Below are 25,411 nucleotides of genomic sequence, written 5' to 3'. Positions count from 1 at the left end.
CCGAGGGCTCTCAATACTGCTTCCTTTCAAGTTCTTGTACATTAGCCCTCCCTCCTCTCCCTACTGGCCACGGTGCCTGAGACAGTGTCTTGCTCACAAAAACAGACAATAAATGCTCAATCTGTGGTCTTTTGTAAAAGCGCCTCTCCCTTTGAGGTGCCTGTAATTGTAGTTGGGGAGACAGATACGAGCCAGGTCGTAATGACGAACACCAGTAACCACAGACTGCTCCTCCTTTTTGACACTGACGTGGCCCCGAAAACTGCACTGTAAAAAGTGCACCCCTCCTGGGGTGCCTGAGGGACTCACTCCGTTAAGCGTCCCATTCCTGGTTTCCGCTCAGGTATTGATCTCGTGGTTTGTGAGTTCGAGCCCCGCATTGGGCTCTGTGCTGGTCTCACAGAACCTGCTGGGGATTCTCTCTCTCTCTCTCCCCCTCTCCCCCTACCCCTCCCCAGCTCGTGCTCTCTCTCTCTCGCTCTCTCTCAAGATAAATAAACAAACTTAAAAAAAAAAAAAAGTGCACCTCTCCCTTCCTGAAACGAGTAATTTAAACTTCCGTAAAGTTTTGGTGAGGCACCCAAATGCAGGTACCGTCATCTGAGAATGGCAGCCATCCATGAGTGCAACAAAATGTGGGTGTCAGCAACATAAGACGCAGAAGGCCATGGCTGGGAAGTTTGGGGGTAAAGGGGAAAAAGCAAACAACGGTGAAGTGTTTTGGGGAAACAAGTGTTGTGAACGTGTACAAAATCCAAAATGCTGAAATGTGGGGACACTTAAGAGTTTCCAAATGCCAGCCTCAGGCTCAAAGGGGACTGAGAAGAAAACAGAAGCATACGTTTATTACATGCCTCTTTACTTTTAATCCTAAAAATAACTGTATGAAGAGAAAGCACCGTTAGCCCCCTTTTATAGTGGAGGAACCCGTGGCTGACAGAGATTAAATCAACTAACCCAAGGCCATGTGGCCACTAATAGACGGAATAGGACAGAAATCCACTATAATATAAGCTCCATTGTTCACTGAGCAAGCCTCGGGGCCTAGAACATGCCTGGCACACAGCAAGTGCTCAGGAATTATTTTCTGAAGCCACCAAACTCCAAAGCCGGTGTTTACAAAGTGGTCAGGGTCGAGTTGGTCTCAGAGAAGACCGACTTTTGTACCTGCTCCTGGGATAAAGGAATAGCTAGAAAGGCAAGTGGGCAGACATTTAGTTGGAATGAAGGAACAACAGCAGTAGAAACACACAAGACAAGGGAGATGAAGAGTTAGGTGTTTTGCCTAAGTCTCTACCCAAAATATTGTTTCTTGTACTAGTAGAAAACGGTTTTCCTTGTCACTGAAACAACAGCTAAGACAAAGCATAGAACATGTGACCCCTAAAGAATATCTTCTAAGAATTAACAGTGTGTGTGTGTGTGTGTGTGTGTACATAATCATACATTCTACAGAGGTTAGAAACCTGTAAAAATAAATGGCGATATTGAAAGAGGTTTTTAACCTTAACTGTAGCATTTGCTAGTGGAAACTGTAATTACTGTTGTATTTTTGGTGGTGACCATGATTTTTTTAAAGGTCTGACAGCTGCCCTCTTGATATTTATGTGTTTCTTGCAAGGGAACCCAAGATTCACAACTGTGAGCTTGTAATGAGGAAAAGAAGACAATACAGATATCATGAAAAGGAGTATGAATTGAATATCACCAGAGAGACAAATCACATATTCTATGCTGCTTTAATTGGAAAGCAGTTCTTTCGTGGGGTTACTTTCTCCTCAGCTAAGATAATTAAGTCTGGGCTGACACTGGTGACCAGCTACCGATGATATATCGTCAATTACTAACAATGCAGGAATCAGTAATCAAAATTTATATTTCCCAGGTTACCAGGGCACAGTTGAAGAAGAAAAGCCGTTTTGATAAGGCTGCGAGATAGGGTTCCTAACACAGTACTCACATGGCCTCTACTCCACAGCATCTGGGGGGGTGGAGGGGAGGGGGCTAATGAGGTCTGTTTTATTTCAACTCTGTCATAAAAGAGAACCTACCTATTGTCCGTGTTTACATTAAAAATACATCATAAGCCCCACGCTAGAAGTCTCTTCCTTGCTCCCTGTCATTTTTAATGGATCAAATTATATTTTCTTAGTGGTTTGGCATGAGGGCAGGTGGGCACAAAATAGACTTAGGTATTTTAAAAGCCACGCCATGCAGCTGGCACAAGTTTTTTGAATCATGATCAGTTATCCCTGAGCAGAGCTGAAGGCACTGAAATTGAAGGATTAGGATTGTAATTTGGATCCCATTTGTTTATATCAGCGGCGCCCAACTTGTCTGCTTCCTACAATCACCTGGGGATCTACGAAAATTTCCAAAGCCCAGGCCATACCCCCAGACGAATGCAGTCACAATCTCTGGGTGTGGGACACAGGCACCTTTGATTTGCAAAGCTCTCCAGGAGATTTCAAAGTACAGGCGAGTTTGGAAAACACCGGTTTATACTCACAGTATGGTATGTGTTTGCACTTAGTTGTGCAGAGAGAGGCATACGCGGGTGGGGTGAGGAAAAGGGAACACATATGATCCAAAGGGCAGCACCTGCCTCTGCAGTTCAAGCTGGAGCTGAAATTGGATTCTGAAACCACCGTCTCCCTCACCAGTGAGAGAAGCAACTTCACAGTGGTTGAAAAGGACCCTGGGGAGAATGGAGAAATAAGCCTTTGGCCCCCCTCTGCTCAGCACCTAGCTCAGTGTGGAGTACAGAAGTGGAAAGGAGGGGCGCCTGGGTGGCTCAGTCAGTGAAGCGTCCGTCTTCGGCTCAGGTCATGATCTCACGGTTCGTGGGTTTGAGCCCTGTGTCGGGCTCTGTGCTGACAGCTCAGAGCCTGGAGCCTGCTTCAGATTCTATGTCTCCCTCTCTCTCTGCCTCTCCTCCACTTATGCTCTGTCTCTCTCTCTCTCTCTCTCTCTCAAAAATAAATAAATGTTTAAAAAAACAAAACAGTGGAAAGGAAAGAGGGAGGAGGAGTGCCTTATAGCTTACCTCCCAGAAAGGGATGTTGGGGTAGAATGAAGGATGCTTTTCCCTGATCATATTCCAATACAGTGCCCTCTTTGCTCTGTTGCTGAAGTCTTATTTTCTCTCTACTCTAGTCAATGTCCCCTCCTCTCTGGCAACAGTCATTCTGATGTAGTCTAAGGTGACCACTCCCAGAAGGGAACACCCATTCTGCTTCTAAAAAGCCCGACATCATTTAGGGATGCTCCAGAAGCCGCCTTTGGCCTTCCTGTGACATGGGAGGTGAACGCCAAGAAAGGGCATGGACGCCAAAGGACATGGGGGGTGGGGTGGGTAGGAGCCTGCCCGGAAGTGAACATGCAAATAGAGGGAAAATCAGGTTCCCATACTCAGCACTGGAGTCTTGTTTGTAGAAAATATGAAGGGTAGTTGCTTTGAGCTCTTTCGATTCTTTGAATTTGACCTCACTGTGCCCTGACTTTCTAAGTTGGTTACATTTTTATTTGAAAGCTAATAAATTAGGCAGACATTCATATGGCGTGCAGGCAGGCGGGTTCACGGTGTTGGGTAAACTACGAGCCACCGTATGTATCCATCTGTGTCACAGATAAAATTCACAAAGTTATCTCTACAGACACCACAATGCCCGTAAACGCCCCTCACTCTCATCCTGTATTCCAGAATATTATCACTGGCTGAGCAGACTACGAAGGCAGAGAGGTCCTAGGGAAAATTCCGGGAAATGGCACGTAGCAGGAGGCCTGAGTCCTGGGTTTGCCTCGGGAGACACAGATTTTTAAGAAATAACTAGTTTTGGGGTTCCCCCCCCCACAAATGAAATGCATGCACAAGGAACGAATTTTTTAAAAACCACAAGAGTACAACACAAAAAGTGAGTCCCTTTCCCACAGGTGACCTCCAGTCCCCCTCTTTCATAGACAAACCTGTGCTATTAGCTGCTTGTATGGCAGAAATGAAATATTCACAACACTTAAAAAATCAGTCTTGGGGTGGATTTAAATTTGCATTTTAAAAAATGCCCCTTTCACAATCATCATAGAACGCAAGGTGGTATATTTAAAAATACCCAAAGCCTCGAGTCAAAATTGACAAATATTTAGGGGCACCTGGGTGGCTTAGTCATTTGGGTGTCCAACTTTGATCTTGGCTCAGGTCATGATGTCACAGTTCGTGAGTTCAAGCCCCGCGTCACGCTCCGGGCTGACAGGGCAGAGCCTGCTTGGAATTCTATCTCCCTCTCTCTCTCTCTCCCTGCCCCTACCCGACTTGTGTTTTCGTGCTCCCTCTCTCTAAGTAAATAAATAAACTTAAAAACATTTTTTTTAATTCAACAAATATTTAGCAAGGACTTTCAACATGCAAGACGTTGCCTAAGCATGGCATTTGTACAGAGGATTCTACACATACACATTTCAGGTTTTCTGGTGTACAATCAACTCATCTAGTTTTACGTCTTTGCTTTAAATCCTTTTTTCTTTTCCAGAAACAAAGATCATCTCTTTCTTGTGCCCCACCCCCCACCTCCACTACCCCCTCCCGTAACTTCTGAACTTTTCACACATTCCCTACTTTGAGATCTGTTTTGACCCCAGATATCCGGGTGGGTGGTACGTTCTGGCCAAAGTACTATCTCTCATACCTTCTCCAGCTGGACTGGCTCAAGGATCTGCTATTCCCCAAAGAAATAAAACTTCTCTGAGTTGCCGAAGAAAAAGAGCTGTAATGCACTGTGCTGAAAAGACACATGTGCTGAAGGATGATAGTCAGGCCACGACCCAGCCGACGTCCCGCCTGCATCTTGTTTGTGAAGGGAGAAACACCTCACTGTAGCCCGCTGAGGCCCACTGTGGGCTGGCTGCACAGATGAGCGCCCCATAGCCCCCTCCAGCCCCCGCCAGTAACATCTGTATGTGTTCTCTCCAGCTGGCTGGCCCAGCTGTTCTGGTGTCAGGAGAAAGTTATGAGTCACCGGGAAGGGATTTGAGGCAAGAGTACAGTTATATCATCTCTTGGGGTCTGTATGTCATTGGCAATAGAGCCTTAGTAACAAGCCAGTGGATGACATTCACCCCCGGGAAGGCCACACACCAGAACTTAACTTCGTATCCCACACTTCAAGACCTCCTCTGAGCCTTGCAGAGATGAGACGAGGTGGGGCAGTATGGATGCTGGACATTCCCACCCTAGAAGGCCTTGGGTGGGTGCCCATCACGTTCATTAGGTTACCGCCATCTCTGGCCTTGCAACCGACCTATCTCTACACAAGCTGGTCAAACTGGGATCCTGAATGAATGAGGCCCTGCCAAAGCCTGAGGACTTTCTCTTTGGTTGTTTGATTCCAGGCAGGCTATTTCATCCACAGAGCTATATGGGCAGCCTCCAGCAAAAGCTTGAGTCAACAGCAGGATTTTCCTGGACCATCTGTGGTTTCCTGCTCTAAGCAGTGCTTCCTCAGTACGTGGGAGGAAGAACTTGTCAGAGGATCCAAGAATCAGAGGCAATCAGGGTTTCCATCGGGACCTTACATGTTGTCTGGTCTAGCCCCACATCCGATGTCTGACTGCCCCAGACAATATTCCTTCTACTTCAACACTCATCCGGCCTCCCACCCCCCTGGGGAGGCCAGTCCATGTTTGTGTTACTGGGACTACTAGAAACATTATTTGGAGCAGCAATGACCTCCTAATGGTTTCTGCCCATTGATCTTAGCTCTACCCTCATAACTGTCTTCCAGGTTTCCCTAGGTATCTAAAAACACCCATCCTCACTCCTTGAGTCTCCACCTTTTTGTTTGTTTATTTTTGAGAGAGACAGCATGAGCAGGGGAGGGGCACAGAGCGAGACAGAATCTGAAGCAGGCTCTACACTGACAGTGCAGAGCCCAAACGCGTGGCTCGAACCCACAAACTGCAAGATCGTGACCTGACCAAAGTTGGACACTTAACTGACTAAGCCACCCAGGTGCCCCTTCTGGTTTGTCAGAAGTTGTTCTGATGCTCTTTCTTGGGGTAACATGTACTCATTATTTGATGAGTATGTGTCAGAAGTTCACTGTGTAGTAAGCTTTGTTTCTGCACATGGAGATACCGTGACTAACAAGACAAGCTTGTCCATACCAAGGTGACATTCTATTTGGTGTTGGGGGGTGGGACAGATGAAATCAAATAAGAATATAAATGTGGAAATACCAACTAGGGATAAATCTGCTACAGAAATTTGGAAGAATGTGATTAAAAAAAAAAAAAGGCATTGGGTTGCTTTCCGAGGTCAGGAAAGGTCTGTTAGGGAAGGGACATTTTCACTGACTTCTGAATGACAAAGGTGAAACCACTGTCTGAAGACTGGGAGAATGTTCCAGGTGGTGCAGGGGGCGAGCCGCAGGTCTGGGTCCAGAAGGCAGGAATGGAAAATCAGGAAAACCAGGTCGGTAGGATGGAGGAGAGTGTGGAGTGGTGGCATGGAACCAGATGGGGTTGGGGGAGATAGGGGGTGCTTTCTGCACCCAGGAGAGGCGGTTTCAATTGCACCATGAAAGCAGTAAGAAGCCACTAGAGAATTTATGCAGCGGAGGGTGGGACCTGACTGCGCTTTTGAAAGACCATCATAGGGAGTGAGTAGAGAGGTGGATAGATATGGCATGTGTTTGGTGATAAAATCAATATCTGGATGTTACCTCTCCATCCCTTTGAAGTATTTTATGTTTACGCTGCTCTCTACTTTTGCTGACCCGATGCTGCCTCCCAAGGCAGTCTGGGGGCGCTCTGTAAGGGCAGAACCCACCACTGAGTCCCTGATCTCAGGATCCCCCACATCCCAGCTCCGTGCCTTGCCTGCACAGGAGACTCCACCATTTGTTGAGGGAATAAATGGATGAATCCATGAGTGAAGGGGGATCGCTGCTCATTTAACCAAACGCTGAAAGTCAAGTCCTCTCTCGCTGCCAGCACGCCTGTATGCTGTCATCTCGGGTGTCCCGTTCCCACTGACAACTCCCGACACGTTAAGGAACGAATCTGTGACACACAAAAACAATGCCCCCTTGGAATGAAACCACTTGCGAAAAATGGGGAAAATTACCGAGAACGAGTCTCAGCCTCCAAGTCCACCTCACAACGTGTGAGGGAAGATGGTGACGTGGGGCCCGAGCCTAGGTAATCCTGCCCGGGCGTCATACAGCACCTTGTTCCCACCTCACTGAAAAGTCTGGAGGAGCCTCTGCCTTTCTTCCATGCCTTAGTGCTGCTGGAAAGGGCTGATTAAATAGATATGCGAGGAACACATCTGCCTACTCTTGCATAACACTTCAGAATCACTTTTCTTTTTTTACTCTTTGGAGAACTGAAGACTATGTTAACTGAACAGGAAGAGTATCACCATTTGAGTAGAAAATGATTCTGCCTTAGTCTTTTACTTATTCACAGTGAACCTGGGGACTCTCCCTTTCAAAAGGAAGTTCATGCATTAGTCCCTCTCCAGGTGTTCTACAGCTCTGGGTGTGTGTGTGTGTGTGTGTGTGTGTGTGTGTGTGTGTGTGTTCCATCTCACTACTCAGACCTTAGCATCCTTACCAGAGAGAAAGCCTGTATGACCCACATGGACCTCTATGCTTTCCAGGAACCAGATGATGGGTAGCTTTTCAGAACCATTTATGCATTTCCCATGCCACCATTTCCTCCCCAAGAAAGCCGTGCATGTGTGTGCGTGCAGGGATCCCTGTGCTGTCTTGGGGTGACCAGCCGCCTGGGCACGTCTGCTGGGCTGAGTTTCCTCACTTCTCTTTTGTCTGACCCTCAGCACTTTCCTTTGGCTTCTGCCTGTCACACTCAAGCTTCCTGGATAATTTCACTTTCTCCTGATTCTGGTCTCTTTCACAGACAGTAATTATACTGATTGCCTGCCATGCTATTAATTATGGGATTTGCAGTTTATTTGTTTATTCATTCACTTATTCACTCATTCTTAGATTGGGGGGTCAATTGGTGATAACCATGGACTGTTTTCCCTCCAGACAATCTGGATTGCCGTCATTAACTTTGTGTCCCGGTTATCCACCATTAGCCATCCGCCTCCATTTTGGCTCAGAAGTAGAAGTGATCAGCATTGTGCCTGATGCCCGGTGCCTATGTTGTGAGAATCAAACGAGGTGGGCCATTGGCGGGGGGCGGGGGGGCTACAATTTGTGGGGAGACTCTCAGGGAAGAAGGGAAGAAGTATGCCTTCCCCCTCTGCAAACCCCACCTGTTGCCCAAGATAACAGCTGTCCTCCCAAAATATTCTTGAAATTCAAATGCTTCACTTTATTAATGAGCCCTTCAGTGGACTGGTGTTATCTATGAAAGGACAGTTGCAGGTATTTAAAAATTAAAGGCAAGTACCTCAAGCAGCCAACTGCCAGCCCACAGTTCCCTCTGATTACAGGGACTGGAAAAAGCCATTAGCCGGGGTCATTCCACAGAGGAGAGAAAGATTAGAGACCGCACACACTATGAAGGCTCCTTTGGAGAAACCACCCCCAACTGCACAGAAATGGCAGTGAAGTCTACCCCTTTAACACACCCAGAGAGAGAGAAGGGGGTCGTTGGCTGGCGGGTGGGAAGGAAAATGAAGCTCACCCAGACGGGGCGAGGGGTGCTGCTGCCCCAGGTAAGGCTGCCACTCGCCCCAGTGGTAGATGCCACTGCTCACCCACCAGTCCTTGCGACCCTCTCTACCAAGATCACCCCGCTGCACTCATTCTATGGAAGCCTGTTCTTGTCAGCCCCATGTATGGACAGGAACCCGTCACTATGAGCACAGAACGGAGGAAATCAAGACGAGGTGGCTCAGTCAGCAATTCCTAACCTCTGAATTATTGTTTCAAGTATAATAGGATACACATTTTTTTTAAAAAGAGGAAATGAGACTAAATTTTTTTCATTGCGAGCCCCTCACAGCACACCTGGGACATTAGAGAACTCCTGGGTTTAGCAAAGCTGGTGCTGGGAATCATGCTGTAAAGCACCTCCTTTGCCCTTATTTTTCATCTTGTTTTTATTTTTTTTAATGTTTATTTTATTTATTTTTGAGAAAGAGAGAAAAACAGAGTGTCAGCAGGATAGGGGCAGAGAGAGGGAGGGAGGGAGACAGAGAATCCGAAGCAGGCTCCAGGCTCCAAGCTGTCAGCCCAACGCGGGCCTCGAACCCATGGACCACGAGACCATGACCTGAGCTGAAGTCGGACGCTTAACTGACTGAGCCACCCAGGCACCCCTTTCATCCTGTTTTTAATCTCTTCAGGGACAAAGGAATATAGTTTTGCAGTCTCTCTCTCAAAACCTTTGCAATAGATGTGTTTGAGAATTTTTAATTTTTCATATTTTAGAAAAGTAACATGGGACATATACCCCAGGGGGGGCAACATCCAGTAACCAAGCCATTAACACTGTTTGCAGTGGAGCATTATTTACAATAGCCAAGATATGGAGGCAGCCCAAGTGTCCACCCAGAGGTGAATGGATAAAGATGTGTGTATACACACACACGCGCGCGCACGCGCACACAATGGAGTATCACTCAGCCATAAAAAAAAAAAAAGAATGAAATCTTTCCAACTGCAACATGGATGGACCCAGAGAGTATGATGCTAAGCGAAGTAAGTCAGACAGAGAAAGACGAATATCATATTATTTCACTCCTATGTGGGATTTAAACAAAACAAACAAGAAAACGCTCTTAAATGCAGAGAACAAACTGGTGGTTGCCAGAGGGGGTGGGAATGGGGGAGGTGAAATAGATAAAGGGGATTAAGAGGTATATACTTCTAGTTACAAAATAAGTCACAGAGCTGAAAAGTAGAGCACAGGGAATATAGCCAATAAGATTGCCAGTAATGTTGTTTGATGGAAGGTGGTGACCACGCTTATCATGGTGAGCACTGAGAAATGTCTATAACTGTTGACTCATGTCACATACCTGAGACTAATACGACACTGTATGTTAACTACATTTCAATTTTAAAATCCTTTCTGAAAAAAAAAATGTTTTTTGCATTGACATGTGTAAGTATTCATACTAACAAGAATAAATAAAGACTATAAATGGTGTCATGCCAATTTGGGTCAAATTTGGTCACCAAATAAATGGGGAAAAACTTGTAAGTTTTCCGGTGGGTCTGTTCTCTTGGTTTGGTTTCGTTTGTAATCGCAAATAAGGGAGTGTATACCTATAATTCAAAACTGACTTGCTTCATCTAGATCTAAGAAACAGAAAATCAAATCTTGTTTTTCTTTAAACTTAAGAAAAAGTGAGGCATTTTTCAAGACAACTACTGCTATGAAAATAGTTCATCCAGATGCCAACCACCTTCATCTCAATGAACAGGACTTTTTAAATCTGTTTCTGTGCAGTGAACTTTAAGTCACCTATGTAAGGAATCGAGTCATTAAGTGGCAGAGAAATTTAAACAAACCCATAATTTCCTGGAACTTAGTCTTTCTGGCCTTAAGGAAGCATATTTTCAGGATGTTTGAAAATAGTTATTAATTTTGAGGGTAGGATTTCACATTATAAATAAACGATGACAGGGAGTGTTATCACCAGATTTGGCTTGATTTGAAAAGCAGCCAGAAAGTGGTGCTCTCTCTACCCCAATTCAAACGGATACCTGTTCTAAGTAAATCAAGCCAGCCTAATAAAGAATATGAACAAAGGCAATAAAGGTATCATTCGTTTCACAAATTCAGCAATGTCTACCAAATGCAATAATAAAAATTTAAATGTATTTAACTTTAAATTTGCAGTTTTCATCCGGTTCCCTAGGACATAAAGAGAACTTGTTTTTCTTTTTAATAAATGAAATGAATTTCCTAAAGACTATAAGAAAACTGAGGAAACTCCAGGGATAATGCTTCCATCTCATGTCTGTCCTGGATATGTCTAGACGTAGACACACAGATAACCCACTGTGTACGTAGATATTTCACTGATGATAAGAACCAGCCAGGAATAGCCCGCTTTATTATGGAGCAGATCCTGAAATGATATTATGTTTCTCTATATACAATGAGAGGCTTGTAGTCAACTACAAAGTCTAGTTTTGGCTTTCACGTTACTGGAAGAGCATCGGACCTCACTGAAAGAGACAAGGAATAGGAAGAATGAAAGCTAGCATGCTAGCAGCAAACACCAGAGAACCTGATGCAACAAGGTTAGTTCAAGAAAATGGTTTCCGCTGCCTGATCTGGAGACTGTTCTACCAAAAAAAAAAAAAAAAAAAAAAAAAAGGCAACAAAAATTTGTAGGGCTCAAAGTGTCAACCATCTGTGACTGGTGATGTTGTTATTTCGGGCTGTTGTTCAGAGCTCAAAGGAGGAGGCTTGCAGGTGGATTCCATTTCTCTCTGAGCCATGTTTGAAGCCAGCTTCCACTCCAGAAGGGGAAAGAACGCTATCCCAGCAGCCAGCTATGCCTGGGGCAAATCCCAGGCCCAGGGAAGAGCAGCAAGGTGAGGGTTGTGGCTGGGAGAGCCTGCTTTCCATTAACTACACTGACAGCAAACAGAGGAGAAATTATTGGGGAGACGCATCCTGTCAAAGGCCAGAAATTGCTCTATTTTAGCTTAAATCAGCTCAGGATTTTGACAAAGGTTCGTGGAAAACTTCAGACACTAATGTCTCTAGTTCACTGTCTGCAACGTCACTCTGCAGATATCTTTCTAAGGGTGACAGGAAAGTGCCTCCAATTTAGGCCCATTATTTTTGCCTTCTGTTTCATTTTTAATGAAATTACCGATGTACAGAAAACTAGGGAGAGTAATACGAAAAGAACTCACATAATCCGCACCTTGAACGAACTAATACCAATATTCTGAGCTTCTACTGAGAGCTCCCTCCACCCACCCCACCCCTCCACCCCCACCACCGCCACCCTCCCGCTTCCTGGGTCCTATTCTTAGAAGGGAAAAGGAATCTGGTCCAATCTTCATTCTCAGCTAAAATTCTTTAAACCGAACTTTGGGTGAAGTGCAAAATATCCATCCATTACTTTAGACAAATATTTGGAATTCCTTAAGCAAAGAGTGAAATGGTCCAGTTTTGGTGTCTGAAAATCCAATCAGCACAGAGTTGCTCATTTCAACACACCCTTCTCCAGACCGGGTCCTCCTTGAGATCTCTCAGTTCCCTCTGGCACCTCCTCTGGCACCTCTGGTCCACAGTGAACCACCGTGCCACATGCCAAGTCTTTCTCCAACCAGAGGCTCTGAGTGACCACCCCAGCCCCATACCTCTCTCTGCAACACCTTCCCCCTCTGGACAGTATTCTTCTCCCACGGGACTTGTCTGTCTTTCTGAAACCTTATTGATACTTGTTTATGCCTGGGTGCCTCAGGGCAATGGGGAGGAGCTGTCGGGTCCATCTACTAAAGAGGACGTTCCTAGGGGGTGAGGAGACCTTTTTCTCCATCTCCGTCTCATCAGCATCTAGCACAGAGCCTGGCTCCTGAGAGCAAGCAGGGAATCGGGCAATGGAAGTAATGAACATCAGGCAGGAAGCCCAGGAGAAATGAATGAGTCTTGGCTTCCTTTCTGAAAGCACTGTAATGTAGGGACAGAGCTCAAGGAAGGAGTCAGGAGTCCTCGACTGCTGTTCAGCTTTGCCACTTCTGAGCTGTGCCACACTTGGCGAGTGACCTCACTTCTCGGGGCCTCAGTTTCCTTAATGGTAAAACAAAGGGGGGATTTGTTTCTGCCTCCGGGCAGATACTGGAGTTCAGCAATACTGTAAAGGCTGCAAAGATGGGAGTTGGCCAGAAGCTGGTGTGTGACATAGATGAGCATGGCTGGGACTGTTGCAGCTTTCTGAGGTCAAGACACTTGGCTACGGTATTCTCGGGCCTGCTAAGGTCATGACTATGCCCACGGAGCCCTGGTGAGGCAGAAGAGTGTATTGGAAACATCTGAGCAAAGTGCACTGAATGCCTTGGCTCAGCAGGGGGGCGACTGGGGAGGGTGGGTGTCGGGGAGGAGGGGACCTTGTTGGTAAAGACAAAGAAAATGGTCATAACACAGAACCTCCTGAAAGCTAAGACATCCCTTCTCCCCTTAAAAGATTCAATTGGTTTACAACCAAACTTTATTTTTTCCAATAATTTTTTTTTTCCTAAGGAGACTTCTGAATTCACAGCTGTTTTTCTGCTCCTTTGTGACGGTGGCTTTAGACCTAAGATGGAACATCTGTTATACACAGTCAGTGTTTATTATTATGCTCCACTGAATGCCAACATCACTCTCCAAGATGTGCTGAAGTTAGGTCTGTGACATTTCCCTTGAAGTGGGTGCTTTTATGTCTCTGCTGATGGCTGAGAAGAGGAGAAAGAGAGAGAGTGGAGTCTTTATTAAGAAGCCAGGGCTAGGGGTGCCTGGGTGGCTGTCGGTTAAGTGTCCGACTCTTGATTTCGGCTCAAGTCATGATCTTGCGGCACGTGGGTTCTAGCCCCACGTTGGGCTCTGGGCTGACAGTAAAGAGCCTGCTTGGCATTCTCTCTCTCCCTTTCTCTCTCTGCCCTCCCCTGCTCATGCTCTCTCTCTCTAACTAAATAAATGAACTAAAAAAAAAAAAAAAAAAAAAAAAAAGATGAAGAAGCCAGGGCTATCTTTCTCATTTGCATGAACCTTATGTCTTAATGCAAATATCATCCAACAGGTGGCCAGACGTGGTCCCTAAAGACTGAGTTGAACGGTTTCAACCAGGATCACCGGGGCCACGTTGCTCCTAATTCCATCTGGGAAGTGTTCTTTGGTGGCCCCGGCCATGCATCCTGTGGACAGCAGCAGCCTCTTAATGCCGGAGCCCTTGAAACAGGGCTGTCCAGGCCAGTGAGGGACACCTGCTGTTTAAACACTTGTAATTCTTGAGATGGTGCGAGAATAATCAGCAGTTGGGTGTCTGGGAGACGAGTCTCCAGCATTCAGCAAGCTGGATTTTCTACACCAGCACCTGCTCTCCTGCCTCTCTCTGGGCAGAGGCTCCTTCCCCTGACTTGAGGGGTGTCCAGATCTATTTATCTTATCGGCTCCTGAAGCAGGCGGCCTTGTTCTTACCCTTCATAACAGACACTGTTCTCTATGATGTATCGGCTTTACAACATCACTGCTGAGGAGGCTGTAAGCTGGCAAGTGGTTCCACTTAACACAATGTTGTCACGAGACAATCAATTTCTCCTAAAACTGTGGCTTAGAAGCATTTGCGTCTTTCTGTCACGTTAAGCCTGCAATCACAGCGCTGTAAAGTGGAATGAGCCCTTGCATGCCGACATGTTTGGAAGCAACTCGTGTGCTCCTTTTATAGTTTTATTACTGAAGCCATTAGGGACGTTCAGCCACTCTGTCCACCTGAGCAGAGATGCATCGACCTATATTCAACTATTACCTTAAGTGCAGTTTCTATTTATGTTGGCAGCTCTCTCTTTCCAGCCTTCCTTCTGTTCTCCTTTCTCGTTGATGTACTGGAAGGACATCAACGTTGGCGTCATGCAGACCTGGGTTTGCGTCTGCACTTCCCGTTCTTACTGCTGGTGTCGTAAATAGTGACGGTGTGCCACCTGGCCGTGTCGCCTAACCTTCCGGAGCCTCAGTTTCCTTGTGTGCATGAGACCATACGGTCTGTCTCCCTGGGTTGCTGCGATGTTTAACTAAAATAACATGCATGGTTACCTTGCATGCAGACAGTGCTCGATAGATCTCCACTCCCACCCCATCCCTTTCCTATTGTCCACGTTGTTATTTTCCTTTGCACTCGAGTGAGTGCTGGGATGCACGTTTAACAAATCACACAGAGTGAATTAACGCCATTCTGAGGCAGGCTCTCCACCTCTCCCGGATGCCCACCTCCGGAGATAGGAAGCTCAGGGACCAGGAAGGAGGAAGAGGGGAGTGAGAGCAGGAGGAAAAGGGAAAGGGAAAGGTGAGAGGGATTCCTCTCCCACCAAAGAAGGAGAACACCCCAGTTGCTAATCTGGGGCCCACCTGAGAATTCAAGGAGTTCCAAGAAAAGCTATTAAAAGGTAATCTTTTAGTCTCTCAACAGAAGAATAAACATTTATTTATGGAGGGCTACCGCTTTTTATGTGCATTCTCTCACAACCCAACTTAAGACACTGTTTTTACCCACTCCAAAGATGAGGAGACTGAGGCCCGGTGATCTTCAGCATCTTATCTTGTCAAAGGTCCCAGCTGGTAAGTGGGATTCAAAAGCCCATGTTTTGACCCTCTGCTCTTTCTACCCTCCTACATTATGAGCAATAGCCTGTTTTCACATATTTCAATTCAGATTTTTAAAGACAATCACATTATAAAGACAAAGGTGATGACATCAGGAAGCTGGAGAACGATAGTCAAGACACAGAAGCAACCCAAGTGTCTATCAGGAGATGAAAAGATAAGGAAGTGGGGTGTATGTGTGTACACACGTGTGATGGAATATTACTCAGCCACAAAAAATTACGAAATCTTGCCATTTGCAACACAGATGGATGTAGAGGGTATTCTGCTAAGGGAAGGAAGTCAGACTGAGAAAGACAAACACCATGTTTCACTCATATGTGGAATCTAAAAAACACAAACAAATGAACAAGCAAAATAGAGGCAGACTCATAGATACAGGAAACAAATGGTGGGTACCAAAGGAGAGACGGGTAAGGGGGCGGGTGAAACAGACAAAGGGGATTAAGAGGTTCAAACTTCCAGTTATAAAGCAAGCACGTCATGGGATGTAACGTAGGGCACAGGGAATATACTCAATAATATTGCAATAATGTTGTATGGTGCAGATGGTAACTACTCTGAACATGGGGATCATGTTGCAATGTATAAAAATATCAAATCAGGGGCACTGGGTGGCTCAGTCAGTTAAGCATCTGACTCTTGATCTCATCTCAGATCTTGATCTCACCATCGTGAGTTCAAACCCCGCACTGGGCTCCATGCTGAGTGTGAAGCCTACTTAAAATTATATATATATATATATATAATATATCATATATATCATATAACATAATATATATATGTGATATATCATATATATTATAATATATATTTGATATATATGATATATATTACATATATCATAGCTATTTAATATATATTATATATATCATATATATATCAGATAACTATGTTGTAGACCTAAACTAAAACTAATATGTCAGTTTACACTTCAATTTTAAAAATATTTTTTTAAGCTAGAGCAATAAAAATAGAAGTGTTACCCTTAGTGTAAAACCCAACTATCTGAATGGGATTAAATGGTAATAAGTATGGTCCCTGTGGCCAGGTTAGAACTACTTATGGGACTTGAACCTTGCTTGTCCTGATGTTGAAAGTGGGCAGCATCACATGCTGGGATTCCTCTGCTCCAGCTCAAGGAACTTTTCACAACAGGAGCATCCTGGCTCAAGGTCACTCCATACTGTCGGCCCTAATCACTGCCACATACCCACTCCCTTCTTCATTGGGGCAGAGTCACCTGCACTCTCAGAGCCTGGCGGAGCCCCAGAGGCCATTACATTTGATATCCCTTCCTTTCACAGGTGAGGAAACAGAGACAGCAAGGATACGTGACTTGCCCAGGGTCACCCTGTTAGTGTGCCCTTCCTTCTATTAACAACAGCGAGAATTATTGATTACCTTTAAAACTTCCTATGATGTCAGTAGAAAATGTGCTCTTGAAAAGAATACCTGAAACATGGGAGTAAATGATTTGCCTCATGGGGGGGGGGGGGGAGGAACCCTGCCACTACCACCATTTCCTCGTTATTTCTAGGACACACTTAAGAGCTCTTATCAAGAACATGTTGCATTTGGAAGTCTCCAGGTAAATTATCTTTCTCACCATTACTGCGTATTATTAAAACATTCACTGGATGCCAACATTCTAGAAGACTGTGATACAAGCTGTATCCGTACAGCCACATCCAGGTGCAGAGGCAGGCACACCGTGCTGCAGGTGCATGGGTTGGCAGCGTGTGGAGCAGCCCCCTTGAGTCTCTAAAACGAGCAGCATACATCCACCCATTCATTTGCGTGTACCGACACTGGGTCCCACTGGGTTCATTGGCTAAGACTGACATACCACTGCTTGCGGATACAGTAAAAACAAGCAGAATAATTCGTGCAGCAGAGGTGATGTGCCTTTCCTGGGCATGGAGGCTGCCCTCAGAGCCGAGGCTTCAAGGGTCAGACAGGTGAAGCAAGGTTAGCGGGTGAAGAGCCTTCCTAAGACAACAGAACGTGGTGGGAATGTTTCCAATGGGAGAGGGCTAGCCGCTGTACTTTGGGCAGCCGCTGTTTGGCTCCAGAGCATTGGCCATGTGGAATGTTGGCCAGCTAAGCCAGATCTCAGATTTATCTTTAAGAAGCCAGAAATCCAGAGTTGTACGTTAAATCTGCTATTTTTCTTTTCTAAATGTTGGCAACTTAGTTGGTTTTTTTTGTTTTGTTTTGTTTTGGTTTTTTTTCCTGCTCTGTGAGCCAACTTTTGGCCAAGTCCTAGATACCAGCAGTGTGTGAGCCCAAGTAGAATTTTCCAGGGCAGGAACTGGGGGAATAGTTGGGCAGACGATTGGAACTAGTATCAGGGGTTAAGCATAAGTGGTACTCTGGCTGCATAGGCCTATCATGGCTCCCCAATCCTCTCGGTGCTTATGAAATCAACCTGATGAATCAGAAGTAAGATGTGGCAATTCTCGTTCCCTGACTTCAAAATCATTCCCAATTCTAGTGACATCCTGTTTCATGCTTTGCTGCCACGGTGACCTGCTATATGACAAGGGTACAGGGGAGGGAGGTAGATGGAAGCACCAATTCCTGAAAATATTTGATCATCTGAAAAACCAAGTATCAACACAAATGCAGTCACGAGATTTTCAGACAGGTTTCCTTTGAGCCCCTTTTGTTTGGCCCTCGATCTGGAATACTGAAGGCTGCTTTCCTGGCCAATCAAGCATTCTGCACAGACTGTTCAGCCACACGGGTCGCACATCATGGATCCATTACTCAATTTGGTCTTAAAAACCGTAGGGGAAAAATTACAGTAAAAGAGAATTGGTATCTGAGCTGACACCATGTAGTAAGTCAACACAGTTCCTGCCCATGTGACTCAGAGTAAAGTCAGCTCATCAATTTTAGATGTATCTAAATAGATCTAATAAATTCACCGAGCAGATGCCTATTAAAATTAAGAGTGCTCTTAAGGTTTTCCACAAATACTGTGGGTTGGAGAAGACTAGGATTATAACTTCATAGTAACGGTACATTTTACAAAGGCCATTTCTCTTCAGGCTAAGAATGGTGGAAAGTTGAGACAATTAGATGGAAAATTCAGACAGAATAAGCTTACTTTCAAAGTAGATGTTTCTGCTTGGAATTGTCACATTGAAAGCCTTCCCATTATCTAATTGTCTGGATATTTGCTGAAACCTAAATCATATTTGGACTCTGTAAGCAGAGTCCAAGAGAGGGAAATCGGCAAATGTCTGCAGACACCTATAAATATGCTCTCTGTGGGTAGCGCTTTTCAAAGTTTCAAAACCTACTTAAACAACCTCTTTAATTGCAGTATCCCAGCGAGGTTAAGAGTTTTAAGCTCAGCGCCGAGCTCCTGTTTGGTTTTTGTTTCTGTACTGCCGTGGTCTTAGTAGGGAGACACAGCTCACGTTCCGCAGAACGGGAAATGACAATGTGACTGACTTGGGATGGCCCCACAAAGTAATCGTTTCAACAAGAAAATATATTGCCTACATATCTGCAAGGGTTAGAGCCCAAAGTTGGGTAGGAAGGGGATAATACATCAAAACCGCAGCTGAAGACAACTGTGGAGTGTTCGTGCGGACTGCCCGCGGTACTGCCTGAACACTTTCTCCCGTATGATGTACATGTTAACAACCTGATGATATGATGAGAGAAAGACACATAAAATGGCGATTTTTCCTGGCGCACACCCCTACTGTAAACCTGGAGACATGTAAATAACCCATCTCAGCCATGGTCCTGGCTAAATGTGAAGGATTCAGAGAAGTCATGGAAGTGCATAATGGGTTTCTTCTGCAAGCACTACTCTGCCTGCCGGCTCTTGGGGCTGTGCATATTGCGTCTACCCCACGCCCTCTTAGGATGGGAAACATGAAAATTGGGAGGTACATTAAAATAGCAGGACTCGGTCTCGTTAGCTTGTAGGACATTTGTACAAAGAGGAATGCCAATTGTGGAAGGCTAGGGACTCATCTGTCATGTCAAGACAAATTAGTCTGCAAATGTATACATATATTCCCAAAGATTTCTAAAGCAATGAGAATCAGCGTTCTGAGGCTCCCATTATTCTTCCATTATGTGCAGCAAACTCTCTGAGGTAATATGCTTCTGTATTCTACGATAATACTGCTCTTGAGCCCTGGGTACATGTTGCCACTTCCTTTTCCCCGTGTACTTTCTCATCTAAAACTGCAACAGCTGACTGGTATCTGGTTTATGTCTTACTTACTCTTGTTATTGATTTCTCCTCTTTAGTGTTAAACTGAACAGATGCCATGAGAAACAAATAAGGGGACCTCAGAGCTTCTTCCCTTTGGGTTCGGTTTCTCCAGAATAGGAAGAACTGGCAAGTGAATGAATGAACAGATGATTGCTTTTAACCTGTCTATAAAGACATGTTTATGTCTCTTGGTAATGGATTGCCCTTGTGAGCAAGTCCTCATTTCAGGTTTAATTTTAATCCACACATCAGAGATGGGAGATACGGAATTGCTCAGGCTTTGCTCACAAGCTCTCTCCCTCTTCTTCAAGATAAAGCAAATTAATTAATGTGTACTTTTCAACTGAAGAAATGATTAAGACCCAGCTGTGTCTGTGAAATAGTAAGTTGCGATGCAACACTCTGGGACTTGTTAATGCTTTTTTTGGCATGAAGAAGAGAGACATAGGTATCTAATATTAAGTGGTAGTTCTAAAAAGCGTTAAGTTAGCAGTTTGTTTGCCAAATTAACTTTCAAAGACATCTAAGTTACTAAGTTTGACTTTTCTGCACACAAATCTTAAATGATTGACGGACTACTGTAAAATAGCTTTGTTCAAAAAGATCACCTTTGGCAGGCTACTTCAAAGGCTTTACCACTTTGGAAAGATGAAAAGATATCCCCATTTTACATTATTTTCCCAGTAGATCAACACTCACTTGAAATATGCCTGAGAATTATGCGATATTTACTTATTATGAGTCTTCTTTCACTGTATCCAGCAGCCCTACATGGGATTGCTTTTATTTCTAAGATTTAGGAGAATTTTCTACACATAAAGAGCATCTTTAAGAAAATACACCTGGGCAGAACAGTATATCTGGCATTTTTATTCACTACTGTTTCATCGCAAGGCAGTATTTGAGACTAAAATATACAGAGAGATGCTTTTTTTTTAATCAACAATACCATTACAGGATGTGGTTTCAGATTCTCCCTACAGTATCCTTCAGAGTCTAAAGGATTCGTTTCTTTCTTTTTAGACATAGATTGTGTGATTTTATGTCTAAGGTCACTCTAGAATTATTGTGGAATTGTATAAACCAAGGGTGAACATCTCAACTAAGGGGTCAAGCAGATAACAGAAGTTAGCAAACAGGGCCCCATTATAGGGTATGTGTGTGTGTGTTGGTGTGTTGGGGTGTGTGTGTGTGTGTGTGTGTGTGTGTGTGTGTGTGTGTGTTGGGGTGTGATGCCTGAAGGAACTGTGATTTAGGTCAGTATGTCAGATATTCTGATTTTTACTAGAAACCTCCTAATTTTGGGGGGTGCCTGGGTGGCTCAGTTAGTCAAGCATCCAACTCTTGGTTTTGGCTCAGGTCATGATCTCATGGTTCATGAGTATGAGCCTCACGTCCCGCTCTGTGCTGCTGGGTGTGAAACCTGGTTGAGATTCTCTCTCTCCCTCTCTCGCTACCCCTCCCCCGCTCATGCCGGCATGCATGCTCTCGAGCTCTCGCCCTCAAAATAAATAAATAAAATTTAAAAAAGAAAAAAGAAAGAAAGAAACCTCCTAGTTTTTCCAATACTGACAACTACTTTAAATTTTTGAAAAATCCTGAGCTGGCCAAACAAAACCTGTCTGGGGGTTGTCCATTTTTTGGAATGCAGTAATTGTGAAACGGCCACCTATAATGGCCTTAAAATGGCTCAGGACAAAGGAACTCGGGCTCTGGGCCACGTGTTTGGAAGGGGCTTTGCAAAAGGGCTCGGATGCATGGGGAAGGAGGGTGCATAGTGGGTAGTGGTTACAGGTTTCTTATGTAAAACACAATAATCCGTGAACTCACAATGGAAAAGATATGAAGGCGAGGCCCCTGGTCTCTGAAATTTATCTTCAAGGCCATTTCATTTCATGGAAGTGAATAAAGCTGACTTGAAAAAAAAATTCTTTCTTTGCTCTTTGGCAGGGTGAAGTAGAGAAATAAAGTCTCCCCGCTGAACTACTATGAGGTCAGAAGCCTTGCTGCTATATTTCACACTGCTACACTTTGCTGGGGCTGGTTTCCCAGAAGATTCTGAACCAATCAGTATTTCGCATGGCAACTGTAAGTATCCACAATTTCACTGTCCTTCTCTCCCTTGGTGGGCACTGTAGGCTGCATCAGCCAGCAAAACATCAACATTTTCTAAAATCTAATACAACAGGAGACTGTTAGTCACTTTAACTTGCAGGTGACAGAGGCGTCTCGTCAAATTGGTGAGATGGCTGTTCTGTAACTCTGTTAAATACTGGTGTGGAAACACGTGTGAACATGTGTGTGTGGATGTGAAATGCTTCTCAGTACCTCTGATGAAGTCTCAAGTCACTGCAAGGAGGCCATTCATGATCACGCCCGAAAACCTGCCATGGGAGAATGTCACTACCTTCCGTGTATTGCCAGTGGTGATGTTTTCGTATGTAGTTAGTGCGTGGGCATTTTACAAGATAAGAACAGGAAATAAGACGGTTCTGGAGGACTTAGGGACACAAATTAACTTTTCTTTTACACTTAGAACAGCTATCATTGTTAGCCTTAAGAGGGATTCTGAATTCACAGAGGACCTATTTGAACTATGTATAACTTTCCTTTTAGTCTCTGCCTCGGTGTCAAGGGGAGAAAACCACACAATTAAGAATTCAGTTGACTACTGGAGGGAAGTCCTACCTGAGTGTGGGATGGAACAGGCAATTAACTACTTCTTTCCCTTCTCTCCAAAAGACAAAGTGTTTTATCACAGTAAAGGTGAAAGAGAGTCTTTTACCCAAATACCTATTTTCCCAGTAATCATCCCAAAACAAACACTCAACAAACCAGAAGGAAGGTGTTTAGCATTTACATGGGATACTAAGGAGATCCATCAATGCCTGGCTTTCTGCTGGACAGTCTAGGTTGAAAAGAGAAATAATTTTACACGAAGGTGAAGTGGCAAGACCTGACAGAGAAAATAAAGAGCAAACAAAAGTCAGGGCGAGATTAAGGACCAAACTGTGTCATTCAAAATCATTGTTCTTAAATTAAAGTGGCAGTCCACCTGACTCAAGGGCTCTAACCTTAATACACATTTCTTAATCTCTAATCATAATTAAGATAGTTATTCTATCTTTGGTGCCCCTGTGAAGAAGTCCCCCAGCACAAATGTGCAGCTGAAAATCCAATGTCCGTGGACACTCACATTCTTGACAGAAGGGAGATGTGAATTTGTTTTAGCGAGCTCCTTGATGAATGGGTAAATGAAATTTCAGAGCAGTAGAGGGGGAAGTACAAGATACTCCCATACCAAGCTTGATATACCAAGGTATATTTTACTCTCTGATACCCACTGTGAGTACTGCTCAGATACTACAGGGGTTTAATGTGTATGCGTGTGTCGGGGTGGGGGGTGGTGTTTGTGGTGTCTGGGTGGCTCATTTAGTTGAGCATCCGACTCCTGATTTCCGCTCAGGCCATGATCTCATGGTTCATGGGATTAAGCCCTGCATCGGGCTCCACACTGACAGCATAGAAGCATAGAGCCTGCTTGGCCAATATATTCTCTCTCTCTCTCTCTCTCTCTCTCTCTCTCTCTCTCTCCCTCCCTCCCTCCCTCCCTCCCTCCCTCCCCCCTCTCCCTCTCTCTCTCTCCCTCCCACTCTCTCTGCCTCTCCCCTTCTCACACACATGTGCGCACACTCTCTCTCTCTCTCAAAACATGTTTTTTTACAGCGTAGGGATCTGAGCATAAATCTGAATGGTTTTCAAATTATTATTTACACCCCACCCACCCACCCCCCAAAAAACATTTCTAAACGTGACTCATCTTTCTTTCCTCCTGAGTTTCTCTGGAGGACTGCTAGTGCTCTGGAGATTATAGGTTTAAAGGTAGAGAGATTTTTGAGATGTAGGTATTTCTAAAGGTCAGATATTATTGCAAATTGCCCACTCTCAGCTAAAGAGAACTGTAGGAAAGCAGAAATATATTCATTGACTCTCCAAGTCAGGGAAAATTCCAGATCACCCGACTGGCTACACTCCGTTTGACCCTGTCCTGTCGAAGCCCCCCGCTTCTGTGAGATTAAGCCAATTGCTTAACTCAAGAGTGAACTTCCCACAGTTCCTAGAATGCCAACCAACCTAGCAGGGCTGCCTTCAATAGTAGATTATTCCAACTGGACGCCTGTGGAGACTGTATTTTTCTTCTGGCTCCTGGATGAGGGCTCTCGCCTCCAGACCACATTGCCTTTGTGGTGATTGATGGGAAAGCTGCTTTGAAATAGTTTTGTCCGGAGACAAGATCTTTGGCAGGCTGCCCCTCGGGCTTAGCACTCTAAAGAAGATGAAAAGAAAACGGGAAGAAAAGAGCACCTTCATGTAAAGGGTTCACTTGCAAGTTTAACCCCCAGAAAGAGGGACAAGTCAGAAATTGTGACACTCAGAAACAGAAGTCCAGGCTTATTATCATCTGGAAATGAAACTGTAACTTGATCGTCCCTTACAGAGCACCGTCTATCACAGGCTTTCCTAAAATAACAGACTCATTGGAAATGGAAAGTGGTGGCATGGACTGACTCAAATATGGTTTTGTTTTGTGGCCGGGCCCCCCTCCTCTCCCTGCCCTGTCAATTCTTGGCTTGATTTCCTTTCCCTCTCTTGCCCCATCTCTTCTTTTCACAGATACAAAACAGTATCCGGTGTTTGTGGGCCACAAGCCAGGACGGAACACCACACAGAGGCACAGGCTGGACATCCAGATGATTATGATCATGAATAGAACCCTCTACATTGCTGCTAGGTGAGTTGCCTTTTCCTCATGTCTGTACTCAGCATCCGACGAAGGTCCTAAGATCGAATGTGCCTGCAATGCCTCATCTTAAAAGATCATGACATTCCCAAATAATGTGTTATTTAATTTGAAGGCTACTTTACTTTGTCAAGCCATCATCCTTGCAAGATTTTCTGTGTCTGTTTAACTGTAGGTGGATTTAGAGCGAAATAATTGCATATTTTGGAGCTTAGACTCAAAGAATCCACTCTCTTGAACATATACACAAACATCTACTCCAGCGACCAGTATGATACTTGTTAAATTAACTTGAATTTGTAAACATTTATTATAAAGATATGGGTGTGGGTGTGTATTAAGCCTGTTAGTATTTTTGTAGTGAATATATGGTGTATCTCATTACTGACATAGAATGGCAGTAGAAAGTTTTTGATTTGGATCTAGTAAGAAAATACTCATCCATTGGGTATTGTGATCTAAATAGACCATGTCTTAAGGCTGAATGGCAGGGTAAGAATACAGCCTCAACAGTGCTCATGTGGATTTAGGCTTTTTTCCTCATTCTGTTCTTAACTTACCTGGACCACAACTGTTCTGGCCCTAAGTGTCCTCTGTCAAATGAGACGCTGGATTAGATTATCCTAAGAAATCCCTTGGGATTGGGGCGCCTGGGTGGCGCAGGTTAAGCCCTGTCGGTTAAGCGTCCGACTTCAGCTCAGGTCACGATCTCAAGGTTCGTGGGTTCAAGCCCTGCGTCGGGCTCTGTGCTAACAGCTCAGAGCCTACAGCCTGCTTTGGAGTCTGTGTCTCCCTCTCTCTCTGCCCCTTTCCCACTTGTGCTCTGTATCTCTCTCTCTTTCTCTCAAAAATAAACAAACATTAAGAAAAAAATTAAAAAAAAAAAAGAGAAGTTCCTTTGGATTCTAACGATGTATGATCCTCAGTTTTGGAGGTATGTAGCTCATTCAAAATAATTCTAAATGAAGAGCAACAAAGAACGCTATCTTGTGGGGTTCCACTGTGATCTTAACTTGGGTCTAGACTGATTAATCACTTCACAGTGGGAAGAAAACATAGACAGT

At 44.6% G+C, this 25,411-nt stretch overlaps 1 protein-coding gene across 3 annotated transcripts in view; it reads left to right on the top strand.

Annotated features, from left to right (window-relative positions):
• SEMA6A (semaphorin 6A) overlaps positions 1 to 25,411 on the top strand; it is a 137,320-nt gene that overhangs the window by 50,470 nt on the left and 61,439 nt on the right. For all 3 annotated transcript variants that reach the window (XM_040444287.1, XM_040444286.1, XM_040444288.1), the window contains exons 2-3: positions 21,497 to 21,634; positions 24,221 to 24,338. In XM_040444287.1, coding sequence (XP_040300221.1) covers positions 21,535 to 21,634; positions 24,221 to 24,338 — 218 coding nt within the window. In that variant the 5' untranslated portion in view covers positions 21,497 to 21,534. The remainder of the gene's footprint in view (positions 1 to 21,496; positions 21,635 to 24,220; positions 24,339 to 25,411) is intronic.

Source organism: Herpailurus yagouaroundi, unplaced genomic scaffold, assembly GCF_014898765.1.
Source record: "Herpailurus yagouaroundi ecotype Mexico unplaced genomic scaffold, PumYag 192, whole genome shotgun sequence".
Classification (NCBI taxonomy): domain Eukaryota; kingdom Metazoa; phylum Chordata; class Mammalia; order Carnivora; family Felidae; genus Herpailurus; species Herpailurus yagouaroundi.
Note: the sequence above shows the minus strand (reverse complement) of the source record. Positions and strands in the feature narration are given on the sequence as shown.